General features: G+C 39.1%; 1 protein-coding gene across 1 annotated transcript in view; it reads right to left on the reverse strand.

Moving 5' to 3' along the window:
- The window catches only part of TASOR (transcription activation suppressor), a 34,744-nt gene extending 19,762 nt beyond the window's left edge, over positions 1-14,982 (reverse strand). The window contains 9 exon segments of the mRNA XM_029996226.2: positions 497-528; positions 1,215-1,342; positions 2,668-2,826; positions 3,178-3,269; positions 4,595-4,667; positions 5,565-5,657; positions 6,837-6,982; positions 14,441-14,528; positions 14,530-14,982. Of these exon segments, the coding sequence (XP_029852086.1) occupies positions 497-528; positions 1,215-1,342; positions 2,668-2,826; positions 3,178-3,269; positions 4,595-4,667; positions 5,565-5,657; positions 6,837-6,982; positions 14,441-14,528; positions 14,530-14,829 (1,111 nt within the window). The 5' untranslated portion in view covers positions 14,830-14,982.
- Positions 14,983-15,648: the final 666 nt, after the last annotated feature.

Here is a 15,648-nt window from a genome sequence, read left to right on the forward strand (position 1 = left end):
GAGCAGAGTAAAGGAGGCTGGTATGTTACCTGTACCTGTCTATATAAGCACGCCCTTGATGCCAACATCTGTGAAATTATATCCTCTTTCCTTACCTTAACTGTGAACCACTTTCATACGTATTAAGATTGTGCTTGAATGAGATTCAAAAGAAAGGCAGGACAGAGGATCATATTATTTGAAGTGCCATTGAACAGGAGATTCGGGAGCAGAAGATAAGTTCTTCCTATCTTATAAGTAGAAAAGGAGTGGAAAAAAAACTTTTGATTTTGTTGAGTTCTGGTTTGTTCTGGTAAAAGATGACACATGTTAAGGTGTCTGTTTGATCATTCAGTATCAGGAAGAGATGCCTGCAATCAGTATGGTACAGGATAAAACTCAGGTATACAGTCAGCTTAACTAAGCTGGTTAAAACCAAATAAAACTACATGGGGAAAGAAGTCCAAAACCTTCCATGTCTATATCATAAAAGCAATGAATTTCAGTTCATTCTTACCTGTACTTCTGTCTGTGCTGAAGCTGTTTGATCTAACAAAAAGAAAAAAGACAGACTGACTAGGTTGAGACAGAAGCTTCCGGCTACTAAATTTTACATTAAGGATACTTTATCAGTCTAACAAAATAGCAACACTGACAATTCACTCTCTAACCTCAAGCTATCACTGCTGCAGCATCTTGTGCTATTTTAGATACTTTGATAACTATTTTTAGCACTACATAGTACCGTCCCCACATCTGGATGCCTCCCTATCAGCATAGGTATCACATTGTACCCGTGATCAACTGCCCATTTAGATATTCTCTCCTCAAGGAATAAGACAGCACCAGTGAAGAGTTCAGTGACAAAGTATAAAGAATATTTTTCTAGAATACCAAGAAAGAGAATGCTGTGTCAACATTTTGATGTCTATGAATTTCCTCAGTTAAGAAAAACAAAACAAAACAAAACAAAAAACACTATACATGGATTTCACTTAGGCAGAAGGCAAGTAGGTGAAAAGAGCAGCAGAACTGCTTCCTACAGGGGCCAGCCTTCTGCAAAAAAACCATTTTGTCACCTCTTGCTTTGCATTAGAAGTATTAACTATGCTAAGTCCCTGTGACATGTCCATTCATTTCAGCACTGTCCATCTAAATCGATTCTAAGCTACTGCCAAGAGCTATGAATTCTTCATGCTGCATGCAGTCTTTCCAAAACTCATCTCCTAGCTTACCTTGATGGGGGCAAGAATTTTGGTACTTGCACCATTTCATCTTTGTAAGTAAATGAAACAACAGCATAAGGACAAACATGTCTTGGTCTTCGCCTTATCTCATCAAAGCCATATTCATAAAAATAGTACTAGAAAAAGAAGTGAACACAACGTTAAATTAGAAGTCTGGTAAACTGTATTTTGCAAATATACAAACAATCCAAGACCTTTCTTCACTGGGAAGTGTACTCTGTTTACAGAAATAACTTACAAAATATACCTCATGATTAATTATTTAAATAAACAAAGGGAGTTTGTTTGAAACCCATTATGCCAAATATTAACTGGTATATAAAACAAGTTACTATAATAAATCACATTTATGTTCCTTTTACCAACAGCCTATTTCTTCAAAAGCTGATACCTAAAATAAGGAAGCCTTTAAATGCTGTTCTCATATGTACTTTATAACACAATCAATTAAGGTAATTTTTTCAACTTGTCCTCCCTCCTTTATAAAACACTGACAGGATGGACACTACTTCAGGAGCTAACCAAGAACGAAAAAAAAATTTTGCAACATTTATTTGAAAATATATTCTTGATGAGGTAAAGGACAATTAACAAAACCAAAAAAAATTTCACTGAGGAAAGTAAGTATTGCTATGAGTTTTGGAGTTTATCCTTAGTTAAGTCATAAAATTCTAATGTTAAAGAAAAATGTTAATTAAGGCAAGTTTGTAAGGAGAAATGAAAACACACATTCATTTTCTAGCCATCTGATTCAGTGCCCAGCTCTGATTTACAGACGTCAAAAGAAGTTGTAATACTGAAGAGAATGCTTTCAAGTAAATCTCCTGAAATCTATGGACTTGATGGAATAATCTGACTGCAACAGACTACTGCAGTAACAGAGATGGAACAACAGGAGGAACAGAGATGCTTAGAACTGATTCCATTCTTTCTTCCCTCGCCACCTCCAAACCTGAGAATTTGGTAAGGGAAGCAAAAAAAAGGAAAGAAAGAAAGAAAGAAAAAACCCAAAAAAGAGAAAAATGCTGTTCTTTCCTGTCCAATGTTTTCCCTTTTAAGAGTCTCACTTAATGCCCACTAGCCAGTTCTACCTTTACACTTCAAACTTCACATATTACCTCCCCTCCTCCCTGGCCTACATTCCAGTCCCCATGCACATTCCCTAGCTATTTTTTATTCCACCTACATCCTAATCTGAAGAAGATCCTCTCCATCAGGTTCAGGTATATATATATAAGGGAAACAGGAGAGGCTGACACGTTCTGTTATTTCTAATACAGGCATTTGTGGGCTGCTGCTAAACATACACCAGACTGCAGCTTTATAGGACATGCTCAGTATTTGTTGTATCTTCAGTGATTTTTATCTCCATCATTTCAAAAGTTCTGTTTATAAAGTTCTTATATAAGAAGAAGTTAACACATGCTCAACTTTCCTTTACCTGAGTAAGTTCGTAGGCTCGATAGGCCAACAAGGAGGTTACTTTATTTGCATTCTTTGAAACATGACATTCATGCTTTGGTGTTGGATCTAACGCACTCTTTACTGTTGATTCCATTGCTTTCATACCGATGTGGTCATATATGCTTTTCATTCTTCCCTGTAATAAAGCAGAAGAATTTTAAGTGTAAGCTTTTTCCTGAAAATCGGCAAATTGCTTCAAGCACCAGAGGAAGTATGAGCAGGGAAATGAAAAGAGGCCATTAAAAAAAGCCATTTACAGAAGTACATTATTTTCATACTTTCAAAGAAAACAAGACATTTTCACCTTTTATAAAAATTTATTATGCTTTATTTAAGCTCAATGTCAACATCAGATTTTAAACCTAGTAGAGTTCTAGCTTCCCTATAAGCAGATAACTGTAAATGAAGTTGAATAAATTAGGTTAAAATCACCTTTATTTTATCAGTAAGCGATATAATCCTTGAGAAATAAGCAAGATAATTTTACCTTTATTATTTTAAAAACAATGACATCTCCAGTTGCTCCAGCTTCTAGAGGATTAGGCTGCAATAAATCAGCATACCTGGAGATATATACACCTGAAAGAAGTATAAAAAAACCCCCCACATTATGCTGAATGTTAAAACGTTATTAGAAGTTTAAGAAGCATTACATGGGATTAAAGCTCAACGTATACCAAACAATAAAGATACAACAGTCTTTTTGGAATATGATCAGAGAAAGGTGTAAGGGCATGTTCATAACTTGCAACTTCAAGACAGAAGAATAAATGTTTACTTGCACCAACTGTAGTATGAAACACCACAGCAGAATATGGACACTAGCTCAGTTTGAAAGGAGCACACCCACATTACTGAAAGTGGTGTGACCAAAAGGACAAGCCCTGCCCAAAGGCCATACAGATACTGCTTTCAGGTGTTTTGGTTTTTTGTAAACAGCTGAGGTCCTTCTGTACAATGCCCAGTTGCACAATATGGAGATAAGCAGTGAAGGTATGATTGAGAAATAAGGCATGAAAACACTGCAGCAATCTGTCATCGTACACTGTTGACAAAAACACAGAGTTTTGGAATCATGAATCGACACTCAAATGGAAAGGTAAAATAACTTCTTGTTTTTCAACACTTCAGCCATAATTTCATAGATTTTAAAGCTTCACACACTGTCTGTTGTTTAGCCGACTACCTCAGATCAATTAACTGAAATTGAACTCAGATACTCAGAAGAGTGTCCATTTTGTATAGGTTCTTCTCATTCCAAGTCTGTATTGAACTGCTTTGATAAATTGCTCCAGAACCTTTACTGGCTAAACAGTAAAGAATTATATGCTCATGTACCTTTGCTCTCCCCACCTTTGCATCTGTTCTGCTTTCAACATTCATATTATCATATCACCTCTGTATCATGTTATTCTTAGAGGATGACAAAATTGTTTCTTAATTTTCTATTTGAAAAGCTTTGCAAAAGGAACTTTGCATCTTGCACTTTCAAATCTCTTAACACCTTGTGACTCTTCTACCTACATCAATACTAAGCTGAGCTACTATTTCTATTAGGTATTTCTGAATGCATATACCTATGTACAAACACACAGAGACACACAGCCATAGATTGCGTTAGTTCTTTGGCCTCCCAGTTTTACTGGGAAGACATGATATATTGGCTTGACTTAAGCCAAAATGAGAATTAGGTCTTCCCTTTGGGAAAGGGATTTCAATGAACTAGTCAAACTAGTCAAAACCATTTATGAAAATGTTCTGATGTCAATCTACTTTTAAAAATACCTAGCTGTGATGTTCCTGCAATAAGTGATAGAAAAAGGACTGAAAGTTTACACAACTGCATCACACAAGTGCCAACTCATACTGAGTAATACCAGCACATACAATCAAAAGATAGTTACCCATGGAAGGGCTGCCGAGAATTGTTATTTTGGAGTGGCCCACCTGCAGCCCCTTTTCACATATGCTTTGGATCTGAAGAGAACAGACATGTTTTTAAGCAAGTCTATCAGTAAAGCCAGAATATGAACAGAACAGTTAGAAACAACAATTACAGAACTTTGATTGAGCTAACCCTGCCCCACCTCCCCTCAAACCCTTACAAACAAAACCACCCAAAGGTAAGACTAGTCTGAATTGCTATATAAACTGTTAAACTGTGCAAGTCAAACATTCAGTATGAAGCAGTTACACAGACTCACCCCTATCTTAAAAAAACCAGCCCCTCTATACCTTAAACATACTTTAAGAACATTACTTACTTTTAATACACAAAGCAGAAGTAAACCTGCCAAATGATTGAATAGTTAAGAAATCTTGGCTCTATAATAGCAGAAAAAGCACAGAAATTCCCTCTCCATCACTTCCATTAAAAATGATCAAAGAAGAGAGACAGAAGACAAGGCCCATTTTCTAGTATTACAGGTTACCTTCTCCTAAAGGTAACCCCTTCTTGATGCAAAAAAAAAAAAGAAAGAAACACCAACCACCACCAAAACCCAACTGCAATGAAAACACACAACATTCCTTTTCAAATAAATAAAAAAAAAACCAAACACAAAACCAATAAAAACCCACATGCCTTGCAGAAAATCTATCTTTTTATTTATAAAGCAGAGCCTAAACCAGAGAAGGTACTTTACAGAGACATGTAAATGGAGCACCTTAAATAACAGAGAATAAAGGATTTAAATGGTGACATAGTATCATATCTCCTTCCCATCCTTCTACACGTTCCAGTGCTTAATTTTGCAAAAATAATTTAAAGATTACCAAGTGTGTCAATAAAAACACAACTGTGTTAAAAAAAAACAAACAACTCTTAATTCAAAAAGAAGAGAAAGCATTTCATAAGCAGTTTTGTTTTCTTACCTGAGGTCGATCAACCATCAGAAATGCATAGGTTTCAGAAAGCTCTTTTTCTAGGCGACCATCAAATTTCAGCTCTCTGCGTTTTTCTGTGAACTGTTATTACAGAAACTTACATGTAAAGTTACATGTTATTACACATGTAGAGAGACTACTGCTGTCACATTCAAGTGTCAATGTTTTAAGGCCCCATCTATGTCAGCAGATCCAAGCGTACAAAAATAATCAAAAGATAATTTGAATGAGACTATAGTTGCTAAAATTAAATTTCAAAAACATTATACCCGTGGGAAATATCATTGGCTTAATTTTCTTTGTTTGGTTGGTTTTTTAGACACTCTTCAAACAAGCCTGTGCAGTAATGTTTTAGTGTTATCTTTGTAGCATAACTATCTACAAGCATCCAGCTCAATGCCTTCCATACCATCTTTGAAATTCCAGAAATAAGCCTTTTTCTCTTTTTAGGAGACAGACCCATTATCTCTTATGTTGTACATGTACTTTTGCAGTTGCACCTCACTGGTACTGAGGTGGTTTTCATCAGTTGCAATACTCCATAGCTATAACCATGAATCATAAATGTTACAATAGATTAAAAAAAAAAAAAAAAAAAAAAAAAAAGCTTCAGAGTTTACCTCATAGTTTCAAGATAATAATTATAGCAAACCAATTATATATTCTATTACTCCATACATGAAGTTTTTGGCACTGGGACTGAAAACTAATTTCACAGTTATGAAAGAAAGCCGAGGCTAGATTTAAGAGACACCAGAAAAGGTACAGCAGAAGTGCTTTAACCAAGCTTCTCCACTTACTAGTTCAAGTAATCAACTCTTTTAGGTACTTCTTCTTGGAAAACAACAAAATTACAGAGACTATGTAAACTTAGTATCAGAAAAATATTTTAATCTTAAGTTTCATGGGAAGCATCAGGCCTTTCAAATAAGACACTGTAACATCTTTCCAGGTTATTAAAAATACATTAAAAATTAAGAAAACTTTTGAAAACTAAAAATGCACAGAGACAAGTGGTGCCAAATAAAATTTTTCTTTTAGTCTTTTTTGAGTATATGGCAGGCAAAATTTTATGTCTATGCAGTAATAAACTTGCCTGAAAAATACCTGCTTACATTTTTGGTGATGTGAGTTTGCAATTAAATATCAAGCATGTAAGTAGAAAATAATCTCCAGGTCTTTGCCTCTAGACTCAGAAAAACCATTAAATTTCATCTGACGTGTACCTTATTCATTAAGAGAAGCCAAAAATATACTTACTTCCTTTTCCAACAGTTCACTATGAACTAAGCTAGCTCTCTTGTAATTAAAATTGGACACTGAACTTGGTTCCAAGTAAGATGAATGCAGAATCTTCACAACATCCTCAAATTCTCGAGAGCCTACAGCTACTGGCTGAAAGAGTGCTATAAAAGAGAACAAATAAGATAATAAGCTCCAATACACATCTCGAAAAAATCAAAAAATTTCCAGTTCATTGACAGTTTATGCTCAAAGAGAAATGGTTCATGATTCAATTTAGAATAAAAAGACACCTAAAATATTTGAAAAAGATGGAATTTAGGCTAGAAAGTTTAACTTAAAGTTGCCTAGAATTATAGCATCTTAAAAAAACTACCATATTTCTTTATGCTTTTTCAATATTACACTTGAACAGCTAGTTCTCAGAAGTTTATAAGGGAAGCACTTCGAGTCAGAATTTACCCTTTGAAAACATCTGACACGTATTGCAGAACACTGTAATTAAACTTTTAGAACTTTAATTAGACTAATTAGCTCTTAATTAAGAACCAGGAACAAATTGTTCTAATAAAACTCTCAACAACAGTTTCATAGCTTAGCCTCTCTTTAGAGCCACTACAGAGTTTTTTGTTCGTTTGCTTATGGTTGTATGCTTGCTTATTAGACTAAATATTTACAAATTCAATACTGTCTTAAGAAGTCCAATAAGCTCCTATTACTAAAAAACACACTGCCTGTGTTCATGCTTTATGATCTTATCCCTTACAATAACTGATTAAAAAGGAAAGCCTTTCACTTATACAAATTCACCTTCTGGGCAAAGCTTTGCCTAAGTTTGCACAATAAAGTGTTCATCTCCCAAGCTTCTTTATTTGTATTAGGGTACTGAAAGTGGCAAACTGATCAGAAGAGCAACCCGAGCAGGCCAGCAGAGAATCTTGAGCACAGATTTTGTGAGTAATGTCTAGGAAAATAATAGTTCTGGGGGAACTGAACTAGTTCAGTATGGCAAGTGTTCTTCTCCTCAGGGTAAATTCCAAAATACTTACAAAAAGTGCAGTATTTTTGTGGTATTTGCAAACTTCTGACAGTTAAGTATTCCCTTTTGCTCTTGTTGTAGGATGGCCTATTTTTCTCTACCAAAATAAACCCCCAAACCACCATCACCTGAAACTGCTAGAAGTTACAATAGTTAGGAATGAACTACAATAGTACTAGTCTCACATAAAAGACAATCTACCATTACTCTAACAGCAAATTAAATTTAATTACATCTTTGGAGTGTATCACCAACTTCATTAAATAATACAGTAGTAGATTTACATAGTAATCTTTTCCTCATTTGCAGGAAAAATTTACTGCATTAGCCTCAACGTAAAACAAATGTTCTAAATGAAAACTGAACTGTTTTTTGTTATCTAGTAAAAGCTGCATTTAAACACACATTTTTATAATGTAATACCACATCCGCAAACTGAAGTAAAACAATGATTCCAACACCAGCAACAATGAATAAGTGATTTTTTTTAAGAGTGGAAGTTACGAAAGTGATTAAGAAACAGTTCTTATATAACATCCTTTTTAGTAACAACGCCTTCATTCTTGAAAGGCTGACAGCAATATGGGAGGAAAGATAATTAGAAGTGAATGAAATTCTGAATGCACTTGTACTGAAGAGAGAAACACTTATTAATAAAATATAAAACAAGCCTACACACACTGGAAAAGCACCTCCTGTCCCACCCTATCCCCAAACACCTCTTAGATCTTTCTGACAAGGAGTTACTAAACCCTCGTGTTGCAGTGCATGAGTTTCATGTATTACCTGCTCCTCTTCTGCCTAAAAGGACCAGTTAAGGCAGAAGGTTACCAATGCCAGCTGCTTGTCCAAATTTCCTGTTTCCTTAACAGTGATTACTGTACCTCACCCCTTCTCCCTCCCTCCCTCCCCCTAAAACGCGTGCTCAGTCAAACCCAGCCTATTTCTTCCATCTTGAGTCCAGGCAAGTAGAAAACTCTAGCTAGGGCTAGCTAGAAAGACTGACCACAAACTATACACAACGTCTTGCCTCCTTCCCAGATGCGTATCTAGGAAGAGGCGTATTATTACATCAATTAGGATCATGTCATTCATTCAAGCATTGTCAACTCCGTTCCCATTTGTGTTTAAACATCTCCTGCTTTCTGGAGCTGAGACAGACTTGCCCAAGAACAGCAAGTCCCCCTGTTCTTCAGCTAGGGAGACCCTACATGAACTACTATACAAACAGCTCTCAACAGACATATGGAAGAGCTCTATCTAATGCTTTACATTATGGAATACAGCAAATTAGAGATTTTTTTAAAGATTGTTGCATTTTTTTCTTCAGTTTCTTAGCAGAGAACTGAACGTATGTTTTACTACTATTGTTACTTACTAAATAATATATATATACTTTTTTGTACTTCACCAAATTTATACCCCAAACACATCATCTAAGTTCATCAGATACTACTGAAGCTAGAAGAAGTACTGTTGCTACCTTTGTAAATAAAGACAGATCAAAACTGAAATATTTTTAAGTACTTGGGCACAAAAGTGACTTTTGAGATTCCAATTTTTCAATTTGAGAGCACACACATTAAAACGAGACCGATTCCACCTAATTGATCACATCAGTCCAAGAACAAGACTTTACATCCACCTTTTAGTAAGAAAATGCTTAATTATCCAAAAACCTCACGGTAATGGTATTTCTATTCCTTTGATATGCACTGCCTACTCAATACAAAGCGAAGAACAGCAACGACACATACAATCTTGCCTTAGTTTACTTCATGCGTAAATTAAGAGTGATTGGCTTCATGATCAGATGTCACCCATTGACTGAGAAAAAAGGAACATGAATGAAATTTGTTGAATGTATAATCCTTACAGAAGTAATACACTACTTATGTTTTGAAGATTACTTATAAATACTGAATTTTATCAGCAAAACCTTCTGTCTGCTTGCCACCTTTTCATATATAGTAGTAGCAGACAATCCACATTTGGTCTGAGACCGAGACAGTACCCACTAAGCATTTTTTTCTACGGGGGCAGCCTGCTAGTTTTGTATCTATTGCATTCCATTTCCGAGTTGCCAAATGATGGATGGAGCAAGGAGTAACTGGCAAACTGACTGCAGGATAGCACTGCAATCATAAAGCAAAAAAACCCATGTCACTTAGCTTTGAATTTCAGATAAACTATCATATACAACAGTCAATAAATTTTTTAGAGTGCATGGCATAAACTCCCCCCCCCCCCCCCCCCCTCCCGCTTCTCCAAGTATGACTCCTCAAAGACACTCATCATATGCTTCGTGACAGGCTCAAATCCACTTCCCAGTTTCTCCAGAACTTGAGGCACTGCAGGCTTCAGGTTCTTGGTAAAAACCTGAAACATTACCTAACGAGGTAAGTAGCAAGGTAATATTTGTCAATTTGTCATCTAAGCATTGCTGCTAAAGGGCAGCTGTTTTCTGAAAGGTTAAGGTCACTATAGAAGAGCCTGTACCTCACTTAAAGGAGTTCAGAAGCAAGAAAAAAAAAAAAAAAAAAGAAAAAAAAAAAGTACTAAACTAGACCTTCTGTAGCAGTCACCAAACCCTATGTTCACAGGCAAAGGATGAGATTATTAAGTTTATCTCCAGTCCTACATCACTTCAAAGACCAGTAGCGTGTACATATGTATTTTTCAGACTCACTATACAAACCTGATGTGGGTATGCTGCACCTTTATTGACCCGTGTAAATTAAACAGTAATTTACGTTAAGGACTAACTTGCAGTGTAATACATACAAGTCAATTATTGTGGTTTTTGCTGGCTTGTTTCGCATAAGTAAAAGTAAGTAAATAAATACTGTTTTTGTTCAGTTTCTACTCAGTGTATTGGAACATACATAAGTATTTTTAGGTGGAAACTTAGTTTAGCTAATACAGTAACTAGTCTAGGGACAGACATTAGACTGGACGTTTGGATGCATGTAATTCCCTACAGGCTTTAAGTTTCTCTTTCACAGCTGTCTGATGCTTCAACTTGAGATAACCAAGTTTGGAGTTAGCGGGTTTGGCTGTTTGGTTTTTTTTAAGTCAGAATGTGAAGAAGATGACAGAGACGTTCTCTTTAAGGAATCCTGAACTAACTTTTAAGTGAAGATAAGTAAATTACTTATTTTATTGTAAGTTGGCAGAATGCTAGCACTCTTCACAAACAAACGCTCCTGCTACAAAAACTCCACTGAGAAGCATGATTTTCTTTAAGTTCATTTTTTAAGACTAAAACCAAAAATCTGTGGTGTTAATGAACCATAATGTTGTTACTTCTGTGATTTTTTCAGCCTCAAACATCTTTTGCTCTCAAAAGGTCTAAACAGTTATCAAGTTCAAGGATTGCATAATGAAATCCCCATGTAGAAATACTAAGTAGCAAATAGCAGATACGGATCTCTGCCAAAGATACGGAAAATTGGAAGACAAAAGACAAGTCAAAACAAACCATCAAATACTATTAAGTAGAAAAGGGACAATCTAGACCTCCAAGCAAGTATTGCTAAGATTTTCATGGATAAAAGCGAGACCTTTTTCCCCTACTCACTCTGAGAAACAGCAGACATTTGATAACTTGGTACACTATGGAAATAAATGTCCAACCTTAATCAACAAGCAACCCCTTAAGTCACTGGTTGCTACTTGAGCATGTTTTTTGGGATTGTCTTTTGGCATGAGGACCATTCATAGAGTTATTTCAGTAAGTTAAAAAATGCTCTTCCAGTGCTTTATCTTGAAACTTTGTTTTTCCTCATCTTATTAAACAAGGATCTTTGAATTTTCAGGCAGACTCAGAAACCTGCGAAAATCTGACAATCAAATTGGCCTCAGAGAGGCCATGACAACAGGCTATAGTACCAAGATAAAAAAAAAAAAAAGAGAAGCTACTCAAGAGAGCATAACATCATTACTAAACTGTATGTACCAAGAAAACAGAAACTTTCAAGACAGTTCTAAGTAGGAAAACAAATGCACGCACACCTTAAAAAAAAAAAAAAAAAAACCAAACCCTCACAGCCAACCTTTCTTAGTTTGGTTTCTTGAACTCTTCCGCTAGGAAAAAAAGAAAAGGAAATCAGAAGAAAGATTCTTCGTGACAACTAACCACAATTAGTTTTAAGAAGTACGCTTCCTCCAGATGCATTTCTCCACATTAACAAGATTCTTTCTGTTGACTTTCAGTCACTTGTTAGTCTCCAATAGAGGTGGAGATAAATTCCAGAAAGGCTAAATAAGCAGCTAAACCCTAAATTTTCTAGGACTTTTCCCTTACATTTTTGCTTTGCAGATTCAATTTTTAATTGCTTCACAATCAAAAGTCGTTCTGCAAACACATTTTGCTGCTTAAAAAAAGAAAAACAAACGACCAAAAAAAAACCCAACCCCACCCAAATAACAAAGTCATCCTGTACAGATTTTAAAGTTTGTGCATAACAGATTAGTCTTCACGATCAAGACAGCAGGTATCTGTCAGGATGGCACGTCCAGGAATAAAATGGAGGTTTAAAAAGCAAAACAAGGACAATTCCAATACAAGGATGGATGGAGGAAGCTTCCATGTGTATTGTTTCATGCTAGAATTTAGAATCCAGCCAAGAGAGCTCTTTTGAGAGGGACAGATGATATTTTGATTATTTTGTAATTTAATAAGATGTAATTGAACACTGGTACTAGGCATGTTGTAAGCGTATGCCACTACCATGTCAGACGATCAATGCACTGCTTATCTTCTAGTTTAGCTCCAGAACTGATTTAATTGCATTTCTCAAATGCCAATACTAATTCCAATAGCAATTTGGCTGTCCTCAAAAATCATGTTGGCAGCTTTTATGCTAGCCCACTTTTGCTAGTCTTGCCTACAACATGCTTTCTCACAGCACTTTGCATCATGGTATCACACGGTGTAAGACCAACGATCAGCAACCGTAAGCAACTATAAGACTGCAAGCACCACTAACAGAATGGAGGTCTGTTCTGAGAATTTTGGAAACCGTAAGTTGCCAGTATGATTAAAATGCCCAAGAAGCTTTCTGTAAGCTGAAAGGGAAAGAAAAAAATACAAGTACACTAAAAAGTAAGCCCTTAAGAATGGGTCAAATGACCCTGACGTTAGCGAGTGAATTTTAGAAGTAGGGTAAGAATGGCTTCCCGTTCTACCCTAGAAGACACAGAAGCCTGATGTTTGAACTACATTTTCTAAAGCTTTTTACACCCTGTAGGAGATGGTTCTGCATAGGCAAATGATGAATTAGATGACCCAAAAAGGTATTTTGCAAGTTTTCATTCACATTGGCACCAAATGCTAGAGAGGAACTTCCAATGTCTGTGGTTAAACACTAAACATTTCTGATATATATTTAAAGGTATTCAAAAGGTATTGGGTCTGACATATGGGAAGTGCAAGAGGCACCATGTTTTATCCAGACATTTTTCTGTCAGATGAATAATGAGGCTTTTTTTTCCTCCAAATCAACCCAGTCCTTTTTACAATGCATCTCTGCCAGACTTGTATCCCCCCCCCTCGGGGGGTGGCAATGGAAAAGGAAGAAAAGGAAAAAGGGGACATTACTGCCAAAAATGGAAGGAGGGAAAAGGAAAGACTGGATAATGAAATAAACCTACCTTCATCTCTTCCTTACAGAAGAAAGCATTTCAAGAAGTTAGATGTTAGACTCTTCTCTGAAGAACTAGAAGCCTATGCGAACAGGTATTTTTGTGATACATACTAAGTTACTGACCCCATGTTGCAAAAGGTCAAGAACTGAGATAAGTTTCAGGGAAGAAATAAGACACATCTTCAACGCCACTTAACAAAATCAAAGATAAGCAGAAGCCAATGGAGTCTTACGAAAAGCAAGAAATACCACAGGCTTTTAGAGGAAGAGTTACTCGAAAACCAAAAAACAAACCCTGGACGCTTGGAAGAGAAACGCTTCCAAGGTGAGGCATGTGAACATGGGATGCTGGCTTCCTCCCTGCAAAGCAAGGAACTTTCACTAGGTAAGAACAGTCTTCTGCGTATCATCAATGAAAGACAACTCTGCTCAGTATTTGCTAGTCTACCCTAAACAGGATTACACCCCTCTCCTGCAGAGAGGAGGTCAGGGGGAAGAGAAAAGCGAACCATCTTCTCTGCATGTCCGTGTCCCATAGAACCATCTTCTCTGCATGCGATTGCATCTCCAGAAGCAGAGCCAGGATCAACACTCAAGCCCACCCTGACTGCATCCAGCTTTTCCGTCCTTTTAAAGCAACGGTCTGAAATTCAAGCCGACTTTTGTTTTTGGGTTTTTTTTTTTTTTTCTCCTCCTTGTGACAAAATTAAAACGAAAAAGAAAAGAAGAAGGGGTAGGGAGAGAAAAGAATGTAAAAGCCTCTCTGACACTAAATATCTTATCCCCAGCAGCCTCACTAGTCCGAGCCATGCCACAGCCTCCTCCACACCCGCAGGATTTTGCATGCAGTTGTGTGAGGTGCATAAAGATCCTGCCTAATGAATAAGATGAAGAGGGGAGTGAGGGAGAGAAGGGAGGGAAAGGGAAGGAACAACCTTTCTTTTCTCTGCTCTTCCTGGGGATCTGAAAGTTCCTCCTAACAGGCAGGTCTTCTGGGGGCTTAGGGAGAGGGGGAGGCCCCCCCCAACACACCGCTGGGCGGCTGCTGCTGTTGTTGTTCATTTGCCGTTGAGATGCTGCTCCTGCGCTGGCTGCTGCTAGTGATGCTGAGGTTTGGGGGGACCTTGTCCTCTGCAGCAACAGCAGCCACCAGCAGCGCCTCCCCAGTGCTACTGCTCTCAGAGCGTCGGCCATTTTGTGTGGTGTCCTCAGCGCCTCCTGCTCTATTACTCTCCACCCCGAGGAGGCCCGCGCTGGTCTTCTCCGTCCGCTGATGCCGCTCCGGCTCCATCTCGCCACCACTGGGGATCGGGGCATCCGCCATTCAGTCCTGTGGCCGAGAAGCGAGCACGACAGCCCGCGCCTTCTCTTCCTCCCCCACCAAACCACCCCTTCCCCAGCGCCACGCACCGCCCGCTGCCGCTATTGCTCCCCCTCCGTCCGCTCGCTTTATGGCAGCCCCGCCGACCCCTCCCGGCTCTCTAACATGGCGGCAGAGCACACAGAAAGGGGGCGGGGCTGGAGCAGCCCGCCCCAGCCAATCCGCTCGCGGCACCCGTTGTAAGTAGAGGGGCAGGCGGGCGCCCGCCGCCGCCGCCGCGGGAGGCGGAAGCTCCGGCTGCGGAGCCCTGTTTAAAACGGCGGCGGCAGGCGCCGGGGCGAGGCCCCGGGCCGTCGGCAGCGCCTGAGGAGGGTCCCTCCGCTCCGCGGCCCTCCTCCCGCCGCCTGCCAGCACGGGGCGGAAGAGGCAGCTCGCTCGTTTCCCGCTTCCCTCCTACCGGCGGTGTGGGCGAGGAGACTCGGCAGCTCCTGCCTCCGGGCTCTGGGGAGAGGCCCGGAGCGAGCTGCCGGCGTGGCCGAGGGGAGCGCTGGGCGCGGCGGGTCCCCCTGGCCGTCGCCGCTTCTGGCGGGGAGCGGGGCCGCCGCCGGGCCCCCCCCCCCTCCCCGTTCCGCCGGCGCGGGGCAAGAGCGGGTGCGCTACGCGCGCAGCGCCGCGGGGGAAGAGGGGCCAGAGCGTTTCTCCTGCGGAGAACGCCACGGGCTTCAGCCTCCAGCGAGCAGACGGCACCCCCGCCGTGCGAGGCAGTGAGGGGCGCGCAGGGCTAGGGCGGTCTCCCTGGAAGCGCGCGTAGCGAGCTTACCC

The sequence above is a fragment of the Aquila chrysaetos genome, chromosome 20 (assembly GCF_900496995.4).
Source record: "Aquila chrysaetos chrysaetos chromosome 20, bAquChr1.4, whole genome shotgun sequence".
Lineage (NCBI taxonomy): Eukaryota > Metazoa > Chordata > Aves > Accipitriformes > Accipitridae > Aquila > Aquila chrysaetos.